The following is a 13400-nucleotide window of genomic DNA, read 5'->3' as shown; positions in this document are numbered from 1 at the left end:
GAGCAATCAAAAGTGAAAACACAAAATTGTTTAGGCAAAAAATTGTTTAGTGCTTCAGTTTTCTCCATGCCAGTTGCCACTAGACCCCTCCACCCCACATTTCATTTATTGAGGGTACAATTTCTTTTGTCATCATTTTTTAATGTCTCTGTAGAAATCCTTATCATTCTTTTCACATTCCTTGTCAAATCTAGCTCTACCTGTGCCTTAGCTTTTCTGATCCCATTCCTACATTTCCAGGCAGTATCCCTGCATTATTCCCAGTATTCATGTCTCTGCTTCCACTGTCTACGCATTTCCCTCTTGTGTTTTAGTTTGACCAGGAGGTCTTTACTCAGACATACTAGTCTTCCTTGCCTGATTTCTTGCACATGAAAATCAACAGTTCCTGTGCTCAAAGAGAAAAAAAGTCTTTAAATAGCTGCTCTCTCTCTTCTACTCCTTTATCCCCAAGGGCTGTTTCCCAGCGTGTCCCATCCACCCCGCCCTTAAGCAATTGAAAGTTCGCTTTCCTAAGGTTTAGAGTCCTGACTATACTTTTCACCTAGCCTATATTCATTGAGATCATGAATTCCACCAGGCTGTGATCAGTACAAATCAGGCTACTACCCATCTAGACCCTTCCAGTAGGTTCCTCTGTGCTGGTTAGCAACAGGTCCACTAATGGCTGCTGGCAAGAACAAAGCACAGATCTCAACAGAATGCTTTGGGTGGTCTAATATAGCAATTCCTGTGCACAGGGATACACACACATCATTGATCAAACTATCAGTGCACTTTGAGCACAGTACCCCCAAACCTGAACCAAAACAGCGTCTTCATTGCAGCAGGGAACAAATGAAGCGCAGAAAGAGGAAAGGGGAAAAAGGAGACTGGTCCTTAAAAATATATTTGCTATTTATAGATGTCAATATTGTTTTAAAACAGAAATCACAGTGGGAATGGTATCATGCTTGAGTCTTGATAGTTGCATTTTTTTCTGCACAATTTTGAACCTGCGGTACCTAAGAAGTACATACCTAAAAAGTAATCATAGCCACAGACAGAATTTTCACAGAAGCCATAAACAGAAATTATTTTTTTCAATAAAACAATACAAAATGCTGGTTACATATTTAATACACCAGTTAGATAAAAACTAATTAAAGTAGCATCTTTTAAAATGAATACTTGCTCTTGTTGGTAAGTTAAGCCCTGTAGAACCCCCGATGGGAGGGCACACAAAATTCTACTGTAGCTCATAGAAAAACTGTTCACCAAATTCAAACACAAAGTTTCTTTTGTTTAGTATAGGAGACAAAAACCTGATAACACAAATGCTCCCTGTCTGGATGACATCCACAAGATTATTCAGGCTACAGTTATTTTACTTCTAAAATATTCAAACTTCTTTAAGAAGTATTTGAGGAGATACTTTTATAAATCTGGATTATTACATGGTCACTTTAATTCATTTTTAAAAGAAAAATTTGCATGAGGAACATAGTTTTTTTTACAGGTAAGACTTTTTTTTCACCAGCTATAACTAAAAGTTAAAAGTTAAACTAAATTTAACTCTTAGTTATAACCACATTATATTCATATGAACACCATTTAAAGACGATTATCTTGGCAGCTACTTACGCAGAGGATTTTGCCCTTCGCTGGCATAGTACTCGTACATGCCACTTTTGACAAGTGTATCATAATGGGGCAGGAAGTCAATTCGTTCCTTGGTTGCCAAAAGCAACATTTGATCAACTGACTGCAGCAGATATAAAGTGACTCCATCTTGAACAAGTTCGCCTGCAATGAAAATGAAATACAAGGCTATATTGAAGAGCACTACAAATTCTGCTCTCAAAACCAGTACCGGCTTGCCCTCAGGTAATCTCTAATCTTAAGCATTGCCTGCTCAGCATTTAGCAACAACATTTAATTTAATATCTTTTCACGTTTCCAAGCTTAATAATGCAGGTTTTCTCAGGTGATAGCTACATACATGCCATTTTTCCCTATCATTTACAGAATTTGTAATGGACAGTAAAAAAATTACTTAGCATAACTGTCCATCATACTAGCAAGTAGTTGTCGAAAACCTGCTTGTGAAAGTCACCTTTGTAACAATTCTTGGCAAACTATTACAGGACTTGTACTTTCAGTTCACTATTGCATTATTTCGTGTCATAGAGCATTAACAATCATCATGTGATCTTGACAATCAATATAAGAAATAGCTGTAATTATTTTGCCATCTAAGATACTTACTGAAGTTGTCTTCTGTAATTTCCTTCCTATTTGTTGTGGTGATAACAAACTTTTCATCAGTAGCTATGCCAAATGCCTATAAAAATTGGAGGGTATTCAGTTATGACAACTAAGTACTCCAAAAAGATTCAGAGAAATTAAAACAAATAATAAAAAAAGGTGGTCTATTTACTTTGTCACAAACTACTGAGAAGTGATCAAATACTTTTCCTGTACTAACTCCTAGAACACAGTTCAAATCCAGAACTTAACTTCATTTGCCTTCTCAGCTTAGCCAAATCTGTCTGTACTAGAGCTGTTTGTTTTTTCACCTGCTTAAAATATGCTCTAGTGAGCAATAGCAATTGTCAGAAGGAGGAAATGTCTTACAGGTAATCACTTTGGGGGCTGAAGAACAAGAATGAACAGCTCTACTTCAGGCTGCACCTACAACAGCAGTAGATATGACCTAGAGGGTGTCCCATATTTAACTGCACTGTTTTGAGATACTAAACCAATCTAGTATTTCTTAACATTGGATACATATTAAATCTTTGTTCTTCAATTATATCATACATTTAAAAAAATAATAGATTTCTTTCAGAAAAATTCTTTACCACTAAAACACTGAAGTTTATTCTTCTGAACCTAAACAATCTTTGCCGCTTTGATGCCTCCAAATTTTGAATATGTTACTGCAGCTTTTGACTTTTTATCCTGCTTTCTACATGCATTTAAATGCCTCTGCGTTTGCCCCTATTTTTGCACCCTGATGTTCAACATTAATCTCTTTCTCAAAATAATAACCTAAATATCTGTATTTTCTCCTGTCTTTCCAAGCCTTTGAAACTCAAGAAAAAGTCAGATCTAGTCTCATTAAACCCATTCAGTCCTACAGTCACAGCTCAGACAGGTGTTTTATGCACTTTTAGATATTCTTCCCTGAAACTCTGGCATTCTCTGCAGCAGTTTGCCCTCATCATTTCCCATACCTCTTTCTTTCCATCCCTAGTACTCTGACTCATGAAAATACTTTTAAAACACTGTTTGAGGTTCCTTTAGAAGCCTGCTTTTCATACTTCAGTTACTCTTTCCCCAACGGTGACCATGTTAAAAATATATTTATTATCCATCAGCAAAATTAGCAAAATTGTCAAATTTATCATAGCACTTGGTGCAAGTGAAACAGAGATGATACAAAGAGACTGATGTTCAGACTAAAGAACCTGGAGTAATCACACTTTTTAACTCTTCTACATTCAGATCACTTGAAGTCAACCTCTCACATTACACAAATTTCCACATGAAAAATCTGCGTAGGAAAAAATATTAAATTGCTCAGAGCAAGGAAAGTAAGGAACAAAGGATATGGATACTAGAAAACTAACATTCTACTGTGCCATTCGAGGTCAGTGGTTAATATAGAATAACTGTAGAGTTTTACATTGAAAGCACAGATAAGCATCAACTGTCCTGAGCCAGTCATGACCAGTGCCAGATGGCTCTCAAACTACACATCCAAATTTCAACCAGAAGGGCACATGATGCTCCTGCTCAAACTTATCGGGGTAGAAACAGAAGAGACAAATGAGAAAGAATAGAGGAGATGCAGAGGACACATTGCTAGGGACCTCCATGTTCTCCACACCAGAGCAGGGATGGCCCCGAAGGCAGTGAGGCCCATGGAGGACCCATGTCAGGACAGGCAATTTCCCTTCTCTGTCTTCCTACTCTCACAAGGCTGTGGCCTATGGACAACCTTCCATAGTGGAAAAAAAAACAGTAAAAAGCATGGAGGAGGAGAAGAAGCAGAATAAAGCCCTGTAAATGGCCCTGACCTCTCACATCACCTGTTGCATCACCAAAGGAATTAGGATTGACCAAGCATTGTGTATTGGGAAAACAAGGGTAGCTTAGACTAGGAAGGGGGGGAAAAAAAGGTTTATGACAGAAGATGAGCTTGGAGAAGAAGGAAGAGCATTTACCTAAGTGTTTAATTGCCCCCTCAATCAATAAGCAAAAAATTGTGTTAATTGGCAGTAAGTCAAATTAAGAAAAAAAAATCCCTGAGTCAAGCCTGTTTTACACATGGCAGGATACCAGTCCTTACACCCATGGAATGGTACCTAAGGGAAAAAAGCTGTCTTTGTACAAACAAAAGAAATGCACTCTTTATAAGCTTGGAGGTTCAGTCTGGAGTGTCATCTATGCTTCATGCTAAATAAATAAAGCTAATAGCTCTCAATTTGTTGGTAGCTATTTATGACATGAGATTAGTATACTGCTAAAAAAGTTTGAGACAGCCACATGAATGCCCCATGCCCAACAAGCCCTCAGCAGAACAATTTACAGGTAAGATACATGAAAGTGTGAGTGAACTGTGATCTCTCTAACCCTTTAATCTGAATCAAGAAGCAAGGTTCAATTTATGTACTTCCTTCAGTCACAGGTTTTCTTTACAAACTAAAAAGAAAACCAAACTCAAAACAAAACACAAGCCCACAAATCACAAATAACTCCTCAGCAGCAAAGCCTCCTTCAAATAGACCTCCATTTCTTTTCTCTTCCACATATTAGTACATAAGCACAAAACCAACTTTTGTTGCTACTTTATTTGCACCTGCACAGCAAGGTTTACCTGGCTACTAAGCCAACTAAAACACTTAACATGAAGTTAACATAGATTTCACCTCTAGATTTACTATCTGCCTTGGAAAAGGTGTTCAACAAGCAAATATTTAGCTTTGTGTGTATCGCCACAGTTTGCAGGTACATGAACAGGCTTGCAGTGGTAAGTGAAGGAGAAATAACATGCTGTAAACACAGAATCATTGGTCTGCTTCTTCTGGTCCTACAGTCTATTACCATAGGATAATAATTTCTGGTGGTGACTTTTCAAACTGAAGGAATGGAACACTCCATTAAGACAGAGGTCAAACAGTGAAATCAAAACTACAGTATCTTTATAGAAGACATTTAACCCCTCGCAATCCAACCTTTTCCAAAACAAAGTTGTTTCCTACAATAAGCAACTTCTGCACCCTTAAAATGCTGTCTCCTTCTACAGTAACCGACCTAAGCAGGCAGATACGTAGGAATGATGTGAAGAACTGATCCCAGAGCTTGATGATGTAGCCAAAGGATAACAGAAACTTAACAGCCACAGTTATCTTCCTCCAAGAGGCATCTAGCCCAGAAGTATTTTTCTGGCTAAGAGAACTGTACTGCCAACACAAAACTCCTAAAGGGGACCTGAATTGTATCAGTTAAATGTAAAGAAATCTCGCAATGTCATTTTCAATGCTGTCCTTCATAGACAGTTACTTAGCTACCCAACATTACAAAAAACCAATACAGCTTTTTCAGTATTTCACATTGATCAAGCAGCTCCTTTGTAGAAACTTGTTCTGGAATCTGGAAAAATGAAGCCAATTCAAACTCCGAGAGGCCTGTAGCCTTATGTAACTTTGCACAGGATTAACTAAATATCCCACACTATTTGCCAGGTTGCCATCTGAACAACACACATTTATCAGTTAGCTATCCCACTTTATGCCACATCAAAAAGAGCTACCAGTCCAAATTGAGAGATTTTATATAGCAACAAATGGATGAAATGGTAGTACGCATTTACAGAAGAGGATTTCACTCTCAAATCACAGACTTTCAAACCAAGAACTGTCTTTCAGTAATGCTTATGGACACTGAGATATTTGCATCATCTCTCAATTATTCATACAACCAGATACATTAAGGTAATTAATAAATACAAAATTATTCAAATTACAAATACAAAAACTAAGATATAAAAAGATTAAGTGGAGACAAAGACCTTGTTGGAAGTCAGTTGGAACAACTGTACTGAACTCTTAAGCATGCTAATCAAATAAACTTTTCCAGTCCACTCTTAGGTCAATTAGACACTCTGCTGAGAATCTGTTATCAAGGATCTGGGGCTAAGCACTCATGGTAGCAAGGCAAGTATGATAACAATCATCTCTAATCATAACATGATTGATCTTCCCAAATATCTGAACACAAACTTAATATATAACATCTTTGGACACCAACAAAAAGGGGATCCAAAAGTCTCTAAAAAAGCAGTTGAAATAAAAAAAAAAAAAAGACAGAAATTATTTCTAAGCATTTCATGGAGCTCAAAACAAAGAGTTGTGTGTTACAGAAACAGAAGAACACACAGAAGTCAGTATCTTCTGGGCAGATGGTCACTAGAGACAACCTACAGACAAAAACTAGCAGTGAACACTAATGTTCTATAATATTTTTCAACCATCCTTTATTGACAGAGCCATCTCCATCTAAAGATCAAATTACAGCATTTGCAGAACTCGAGGGGCCTTGTCCTCTGTCCTACTTAAAAGTTTCACTACTATAAGAAGCTCCATTGATATGCTTCTAAATATTTACAAAAAGTAATCAATGAAAGATGTTAAGAAGTGAACAGATAGTTCAAAAGAAACACTTAGGAACATTGCTATGTAATAGATCCAGTAATATAATAAAATTTTATGAGGTATCTTAAAGCTTTACCATATTTTTTTTTTGAAAACCAGAGAGAAAAAGGAGGGAAATTGCATGACAGTAGACAACTGCAGAAGCCGCAAGCATATATCTATAAAATTTTGTCCAGAACAGTTGTTAACTCAGACATCTTTTCAAGATTTGCAGCATATAACCAGCAGAAAGAAGCCTGGGACCCCAGAATGTCTGCAAAGAGCTGTGCTGTCATTACTAGACTTAGAATAAGTCTAGACAACCATAGTAACTTACATGAGACCTTCACAAACTGTTGTGTCTAAAAGCACAATCAGAAATGTTCATGAGCATAGCTATCAGTCAAAATTTTGACATCAACTCAGTGTAAGCTTCCACCACCAAAATACTTCGTATGGCACCACTTGTTAAAGTAACAAGAATTCAGAATTTTGTTCTTCAAAAGCAAAAAGTACTCAGTCGCATCTAAAAGCTGCACTCCTAAAGAGTGCAGATATTCTGCATCTGACTGTATTGCCAACACTCAAATTTGACCAAGAACTTAAAGGTCACGCAGCTTTCCAAATCAATCACCACACCATAAAGAAGTATCTAAGTGTACCAAGGTATGCAAACTGCATCCTTCTTCCCACCAAAACCTCCGCAGAGATGCTATACACAAGAATTTCAGCGAAGTCTGAAATACAATGTGATAGTTTTGGAAAAAACTTACAATGTTGCTACATCTTATATATATCTTATAGTACCTGCAACAGTTTCTTTAAAAATCAAGGAAAAATTTGCTTTGTGTATGCACAGTACGTTTAAAATGTATCTATTTTTAATTTCTGCTTATACAGAATTGCTAAAATTGAGTAAACAAATATAGGTTTCATAATACAAAAATATAATTATTTTAAGATGGACTGATTTCATCGTTAGGAATGGAAGTACTTCTACTGAGTGTTTATCAGAATGATGTTTCAGTCAGTAATCTAAATACCTCTAAATACATCTAACAGTTACTCTTTGGTGATACAAATTTTGCAGAAGTTGCTAATATTTTTCCTTTAATTCCAGATAATTTAATTATACATTATTTATTAGGCATTGGTAAGCAAATATTCACCAAAAATGTACAGTTATTTCTCAAGTTTCTACTACACCCATGCTTATTGTCCCTACTGCATCTTAATGAATATCCTTTTTTGCCTCGGCTTATTGAAATTTATTTGTGTGGACTGGCAAAAAAAATCTATTTAAATAATAAGTAGACTGGTTAGGATATCATGATGATGATGATGATGGTTAGGATATAATGGGAACCTCAACATAAGATGTGACAAAAGATTAAAAGCAAAAAAAAAATTGTTTTACTGCGATACCTGATTTTTGAGTATTTACTTCAATTACAGATATTTACTTTCAATACAGATTACAGACCTATAATTTTTTCACACAAAGAGGTCACAGCAATGATGAAAACTTTCAAGAGAATTAAAGAAGATCTACAAATGTATTCAGTTCCTATTTAAGTAGTAACACTAATCTTAGTACATTTAACTCTCTTCAGACTGGTACTTCACCTCAAAGACTCTCAAAAAACCCTTCACATACAGCAAAACTTTTGTGCAGTTTTCAGCACAGACACCTTTCTGTGTCTAAGTGCTTGGAAGGATTCCTGCCAGCTTAGCAACAAAATGAAGTGTTCCAGCTCCACTGTGTACCTGGACAACATGAGCAAGGGATCTAAGATTAGCTATCAACAGTTTAGCTCCATTCCACTCATCGCCAATACTTATTTTGAATTATATTCTAAATATCAAGACAAGCAGTGGGGCATTGACCTAACAGAAGACAACAGGAAGGTGCACAAGCAATGGTATTGCCAAGAAGAGACAAAACACGGTATTTAATTCACTTATTCACCTTAAAACTTCATGGTTCTGCACACTGAAATTATATGACTGCTTCATATATGCTCAACAGAGCTCAAATGGAATAATCAGGCTAACATCACTTTTAATTAGATTTCTGCTTAAGGATTGACCTTGTAAGGATGGAGAATGAAGACTACATATTCTTCAGCTTCTTTTATAAGATTTTTTTTTCTAAATATTCCCCCAACACTGAGAATGAAAAACTAATTTATCAGTATATAAAGCCACATCCAACAACATTGCCACACATTAGCTTGTTGTCAGGGGACAGTAAAAAAATATTTGCTTCAAATATACCCCAAAAGTTTCAAAAATTAATAAAGAATATTTCAATAATAATGGAGAAGTATTTTATGCAACAACAGACAGCGAGGACATTCATCAGCTCCTAAACTGACCTCTCAAATGGCAGAATCAGCTCTTTTCTACACAAACAGGAAAATATCTTCTTTCTGCATTATGCAAAAACAGTAAGTCTCAGAAACAGAAGGCCAAGATCATGCCTTCATCACATACTGCAGTCAGGTTTAATTTCACATTTTTTTTCAGGATTTACCCTCTCCTTTGACTCCTACATATCCAGTTATATCCATAGGAATTCTCTTTTTCCACAGGAAGATGTTCACAGCAGAAATAGTTTGCAAAGCCTAGCCATGATCATGATGATGATGATGAGTTCCAACAGCTTAATATTTCCAGCATCCTTATCAGACATGACCAGCCCCATAGCCCAGACTAGCAGACTGGAAAACATCTATGCACCTTTGTTGGTACAGCAGCATCACTCAGTTGTATGACAAACTTCCAGTGAAAGTCAATTTAAAGCTGAGCCTGTGTTGAGGTTGAGGCACCAGATATGGTAGATGTGGGAACAACACTGTTACATATGTGGCATTTTCCTTATCAAGCGGTCAGATCATCTCTAACAGCTTTAACTGGAGAAGGATGAATATAACAATCCACTTCATCTTAGTCTGAATCAACTGAGAATTCGCTTAACAAAAGAATCTTTCTTCCTGAACTTTCATCACTTCTCTGACACATTTTTAGCACCATGAAGTGAGGAAAGTCTGTCCCAGCCAGGTGAACCCATTTATCCATCACTTTTTTCATGAAAGTAGTTAATTGCAACTTTCAAATTGGGGAACTCAGGAGTAAAACACTCCAAGAAACACACACAATGCACAAAGCTCCCAGGGGCACTGAGATGCCAGAATGTTCTTCCAGAAGTCTAAGGAGAACCTGTACACTGTTGATGTGGGAGACATCAGATATCAAACTTCTCAGACCTCTGTCTGTCCACTTTTCACTGTACCAGCATTTACTGGTCATGTCAAACCACTTGTCTCAGCATCCTTTCAGAGTTAGATGATGAAAGCTCCAAGGTGCAGAGACTCACCACACTGAAACAAGCAATAACAGACCCATCTCTGACTGCACTTACACACAGTCAACACATTATTGGAGAAGTCTTTTCTCCAAGTGAATGATCATTTGAGGATTTTGGTGCATAACTTCATAAGAGCACAGATTCTATTACCCAAAACAGCCACAGGACTGTTGACAGCTATTATGGTGTTAACACTGCAAAAAACTATACTTGAAAAATTTTACTTTCATGGGCATCAAATTCAAACACACCACGGTCGGCTTTGCAGCACCAGACTTTTCGAATGCTATGCTGCACATCGGAGCAGTCTGCCCAATGGCAAATTACTGCCTTCACAATGTCAATACACTTTTCAGACAACAAACCCCTGAAGCTGTTTGTACCTAAGATTTGTCACAGCTGGTGATGATGGCTTACTTCTGTATAAGACTGCAAATATCCCAAAAGCTCTGTGAACTACTGAACACTGTGAAGATGCATGGAAACACAAGTCACTTGAGTGCACATCAAATCATGAAAACACTCTGTTGTATATAACAAATTGCAAATTAGTGTTAAACTCAGCCAATCAATTAATTACAAAAGAAAGAAAAGAAAAAAACATGGGTTAATCATCCACATATTTGCCTTAACTACTGAAAATATTATTCTGAAGTATTCTTGCAATTCATCTGCTATGTAGAGTTGTGATGGGATCCATTAAGAAAAGTCTTGGAGAAAATAATGGAATACTCATAATTTCTCATAGGAGATACAAACCTTTAGAAGCCCATGAACCCACCCCCACTGTCTAACTTCTCAGAATGTTACACTGCATGAAGTGTACTAATTTCTTTATTCCATTTCACTAGTTGTTTCTTCCAGTCTTCTGAACTTTAGTGGTGCTGATCAGACCAAGGAATGTGCTAACACTCCATAGCCAGGTGACTTCTGTGTATAGAATCATAAAGGTTGGAAAAGACCTCCATGATCATCAAGTCCAACCTTGAACAAATAAAATCACACTTACTAAACTATACCGCAAAAAGCCATGTCTACATGTTTTCTGAACACTTCCAGGGAAGGTGACTCCATCTTAAATAGCAGTACAGATTCAGTGCCTCTATCAGAATATGGATATGCCATTTTTGACACTGAAATAGATGAACTACGCAAGGAGCAGGTAATTATATGTGACAGCTATTCCCACTGACACTGATAACCCAAAGTTTCCACTGCAGTAGGAAACTATTACATTAAACACTATATTACTTGTTCATTTATTATATTTATTTATTTACATTATTTAATAAATATGTTAATGTTATAATTTATACATTCTATTTACGTATTCTTGTCATTATATACATTGTATGTTATATTACTATACATGAAATTAATTATATGCATTACAGGTAGAATTATTACATAAAAGTTATACTTGTATAATATTATAGAAAAATATTCTATTTATTTAAATATAAAATATAGATTTATTATATCCTATCTATATATGAACTATATAATTTATACCCTAAAGAACAAAGTGCAAATTACACTGGATAAAGAAACTAAAATAAACGTTTTATCAGGCTAAATTATTGCATTCTACAGCTTATTTTCCCGTGGATTTCACAAGACAAAACATGCAGGCAGCTAACAGGTCTATGACATTTATTATTCCCTAAAAAAACGAAACCATTACAGAAGATGGGCGATGCCCACTGGTATCACCAGCAAACTACAGTAAACAGCACGTAGGTAGAAAGGAATCTCCACCTCCAAGAGATCTGAAGAGGGAATAAGTTTCGTTTCGTTTCGCGAAAAGAAGGGAAACAAAACTGAAAGGACACGCGACAAAGCAATGGACCAGCCAGAAAAAGTATTTAAAGGGCAGTCACCGCTGGGGGCTTCGGAGAGACAGTCACTGCGCTATGGACGGGAAACGATCGGCGTTTACCGCCAACACCTTGGACAGCACAAAGAGAATCGCAGACTCAAGTAGGTCGGAAAAGACCTCTGAGATCACCGAGTCCCACCAGGGGCCGAGGAACACCATCCCTCCTGCCAGCACCCTCCGAGGCGCAGCACCGCGCCCGCCGCCGCCGCTGCCCGCGCGGGGGCGCTCGGGGCCCGCCCGCCGCTTTCCCGCGGCTTTCTCGCCCGCCGCCAGGGGCTGCTCCCCGCGCGCCTCCCGCCGCCGCCCCGCACTGCCGTCCCGCTCCCTGCGGGAGAGGGGACACCGAGGGGGCAGCCGCGGGCTCTCCCCCACGCCCGCCCACCTGTGCCGGCAACAAATTTGGCGGTGAGGCGGAGGGCGCGGCGGCCCCCCGGCAGGCGGCGGAGGCTGCGACGCCCCCGGCCGCCCCACGGTCCCCGGCGCCGCCGGGAGCCTCGACGCCGCCGTGCCCGCCATCGCCCGCCCCGCCGCGTACCTGGCACACGGCGCTGCGGAAGGCGCGGTAGTTGTCCTTGCCGTAGCTGAGCACTTTCTCGTCCGGGTCCGCCTGCTCCCGGCGCCGGTCGAAGAGGAACACGGTGCGGTCCCCGTTGCCGCGAGGGGTCAGCAGCGCCGGCCTGCGCGGTGAGCGGCCGCCTCCCGCTGCCGCTGCCATGTTGGGGAGCCGAGCGGACGGAAACCGTCCCGCTGCGATGGCGGCGCCAGCGGCACTCACTGCCGCGCCCGCGAGCGCCCCCACCTGGCGCAGCGCAACCCGGCCGGGGAAGGAGGAGGCGGAGCCAGGCGGGAGGCCCGGGTAGGAGTCGCTGCGGAGGCCCGGAAAGGGAGGGAAACGGAGGGAAGGCGGCGGTGACGGTGCTGCCCGCGGTTCGGGGTGGGGCCAGACAGGAGGGAGGGGCCTGGAACCGAAAGCGCCGTTTTGGCTCCGCGACCTCGGAAGGATTTGGTGCCCTCTGCCGCGCCACTTCCGTTGCCGCCGCCGGGCGGGGCGGGAGCGGGGAGGGGTTCGGCGCTGCTCCGCCCGGCGCGGCCGCGGGAGGCGCAGGCGGGTCGGACGCTGGGACCGCGTGCCGCGACCGACCCGGCGCGCGGGGCCCCCGGAGCCCTCCTGTCACCGGACGGGCACGTCCCCGCCGCGCCCCGGGAGGCGGCTGTGCCGGGGAGAGGCTGGATCTTGCTGTGAGTGCGGCAGTTTGGCTTCAGCCCGGAGGCGTGAAGTCCCGCTTCGTGTGCCTTAAACTAAATCCAGATCCCAACGCTGTTGTTTCACAGAATCGGTGAGGTCGGAAGGGATCACAGTGGGTCATCTGGTCCAACCTCCCTGCTCAATCCTGGTCATCCCAGAGCACAAGGCACAGGATTCCATCCAGACAGTTCTGGAATACCTCAGTGAGGGAGACTCCACAACCTC

At 40.4% G+C, this 13400-nt stretch overlaps 1 protein-coding gene across 1 annotated transcript in view; it reads right to left on the bottom strand.

Annotated features, from left to right (window-relative positions):
- The window catches only part of SMCHD1 (structural maintenance of chromosomes flexible hinge domain containing 1), a 74459-nt gene extending 61519 nt beyond the window's left edge, over positions 1–12940 (bottom strand). The window contains exons 1-3 of the mRNA XM_027711313.2: positions 12465–12940; positions 2248–2323; positions 1624–1785 (exon numbers count right to left, since the gene is read on the bottom strand). Coding sequence (XP_027567114.1) covers positions 1624–1785; positions 2248–2323; positions 12465–12644 — 418 coding nt within the window. The 5' untranslated portion in view covers positions 12645–12940. The remainder of the gene's footprint in view (positions 1–1623; positions 1786–2247; positions 2324–12464) is intronic.
- Positions 12941–13400: the final 460 nt, after the last annotated feature.

Source organism: Pipra filicauda, unplaced genomic scaffold, assembly GCF_003945595.2.
Source record: "Pipra filicauda isolate LSUMZ 115617 unplaced genomic scaffold, ASM394559v2 scaffold301_size890592_pilon, whole genome shotgun sequence".
NCBI classification, from domain to species: Eukaryota; Metazoa; Chordata; class Aves; order Passeriformes; family Pipridae; genus Pipra; species Pipra filicauda.
Note: the sequence above shows the minus strand (reverse complement) of the source record. Positions and strands in the feature narration are given on the sequence as shown.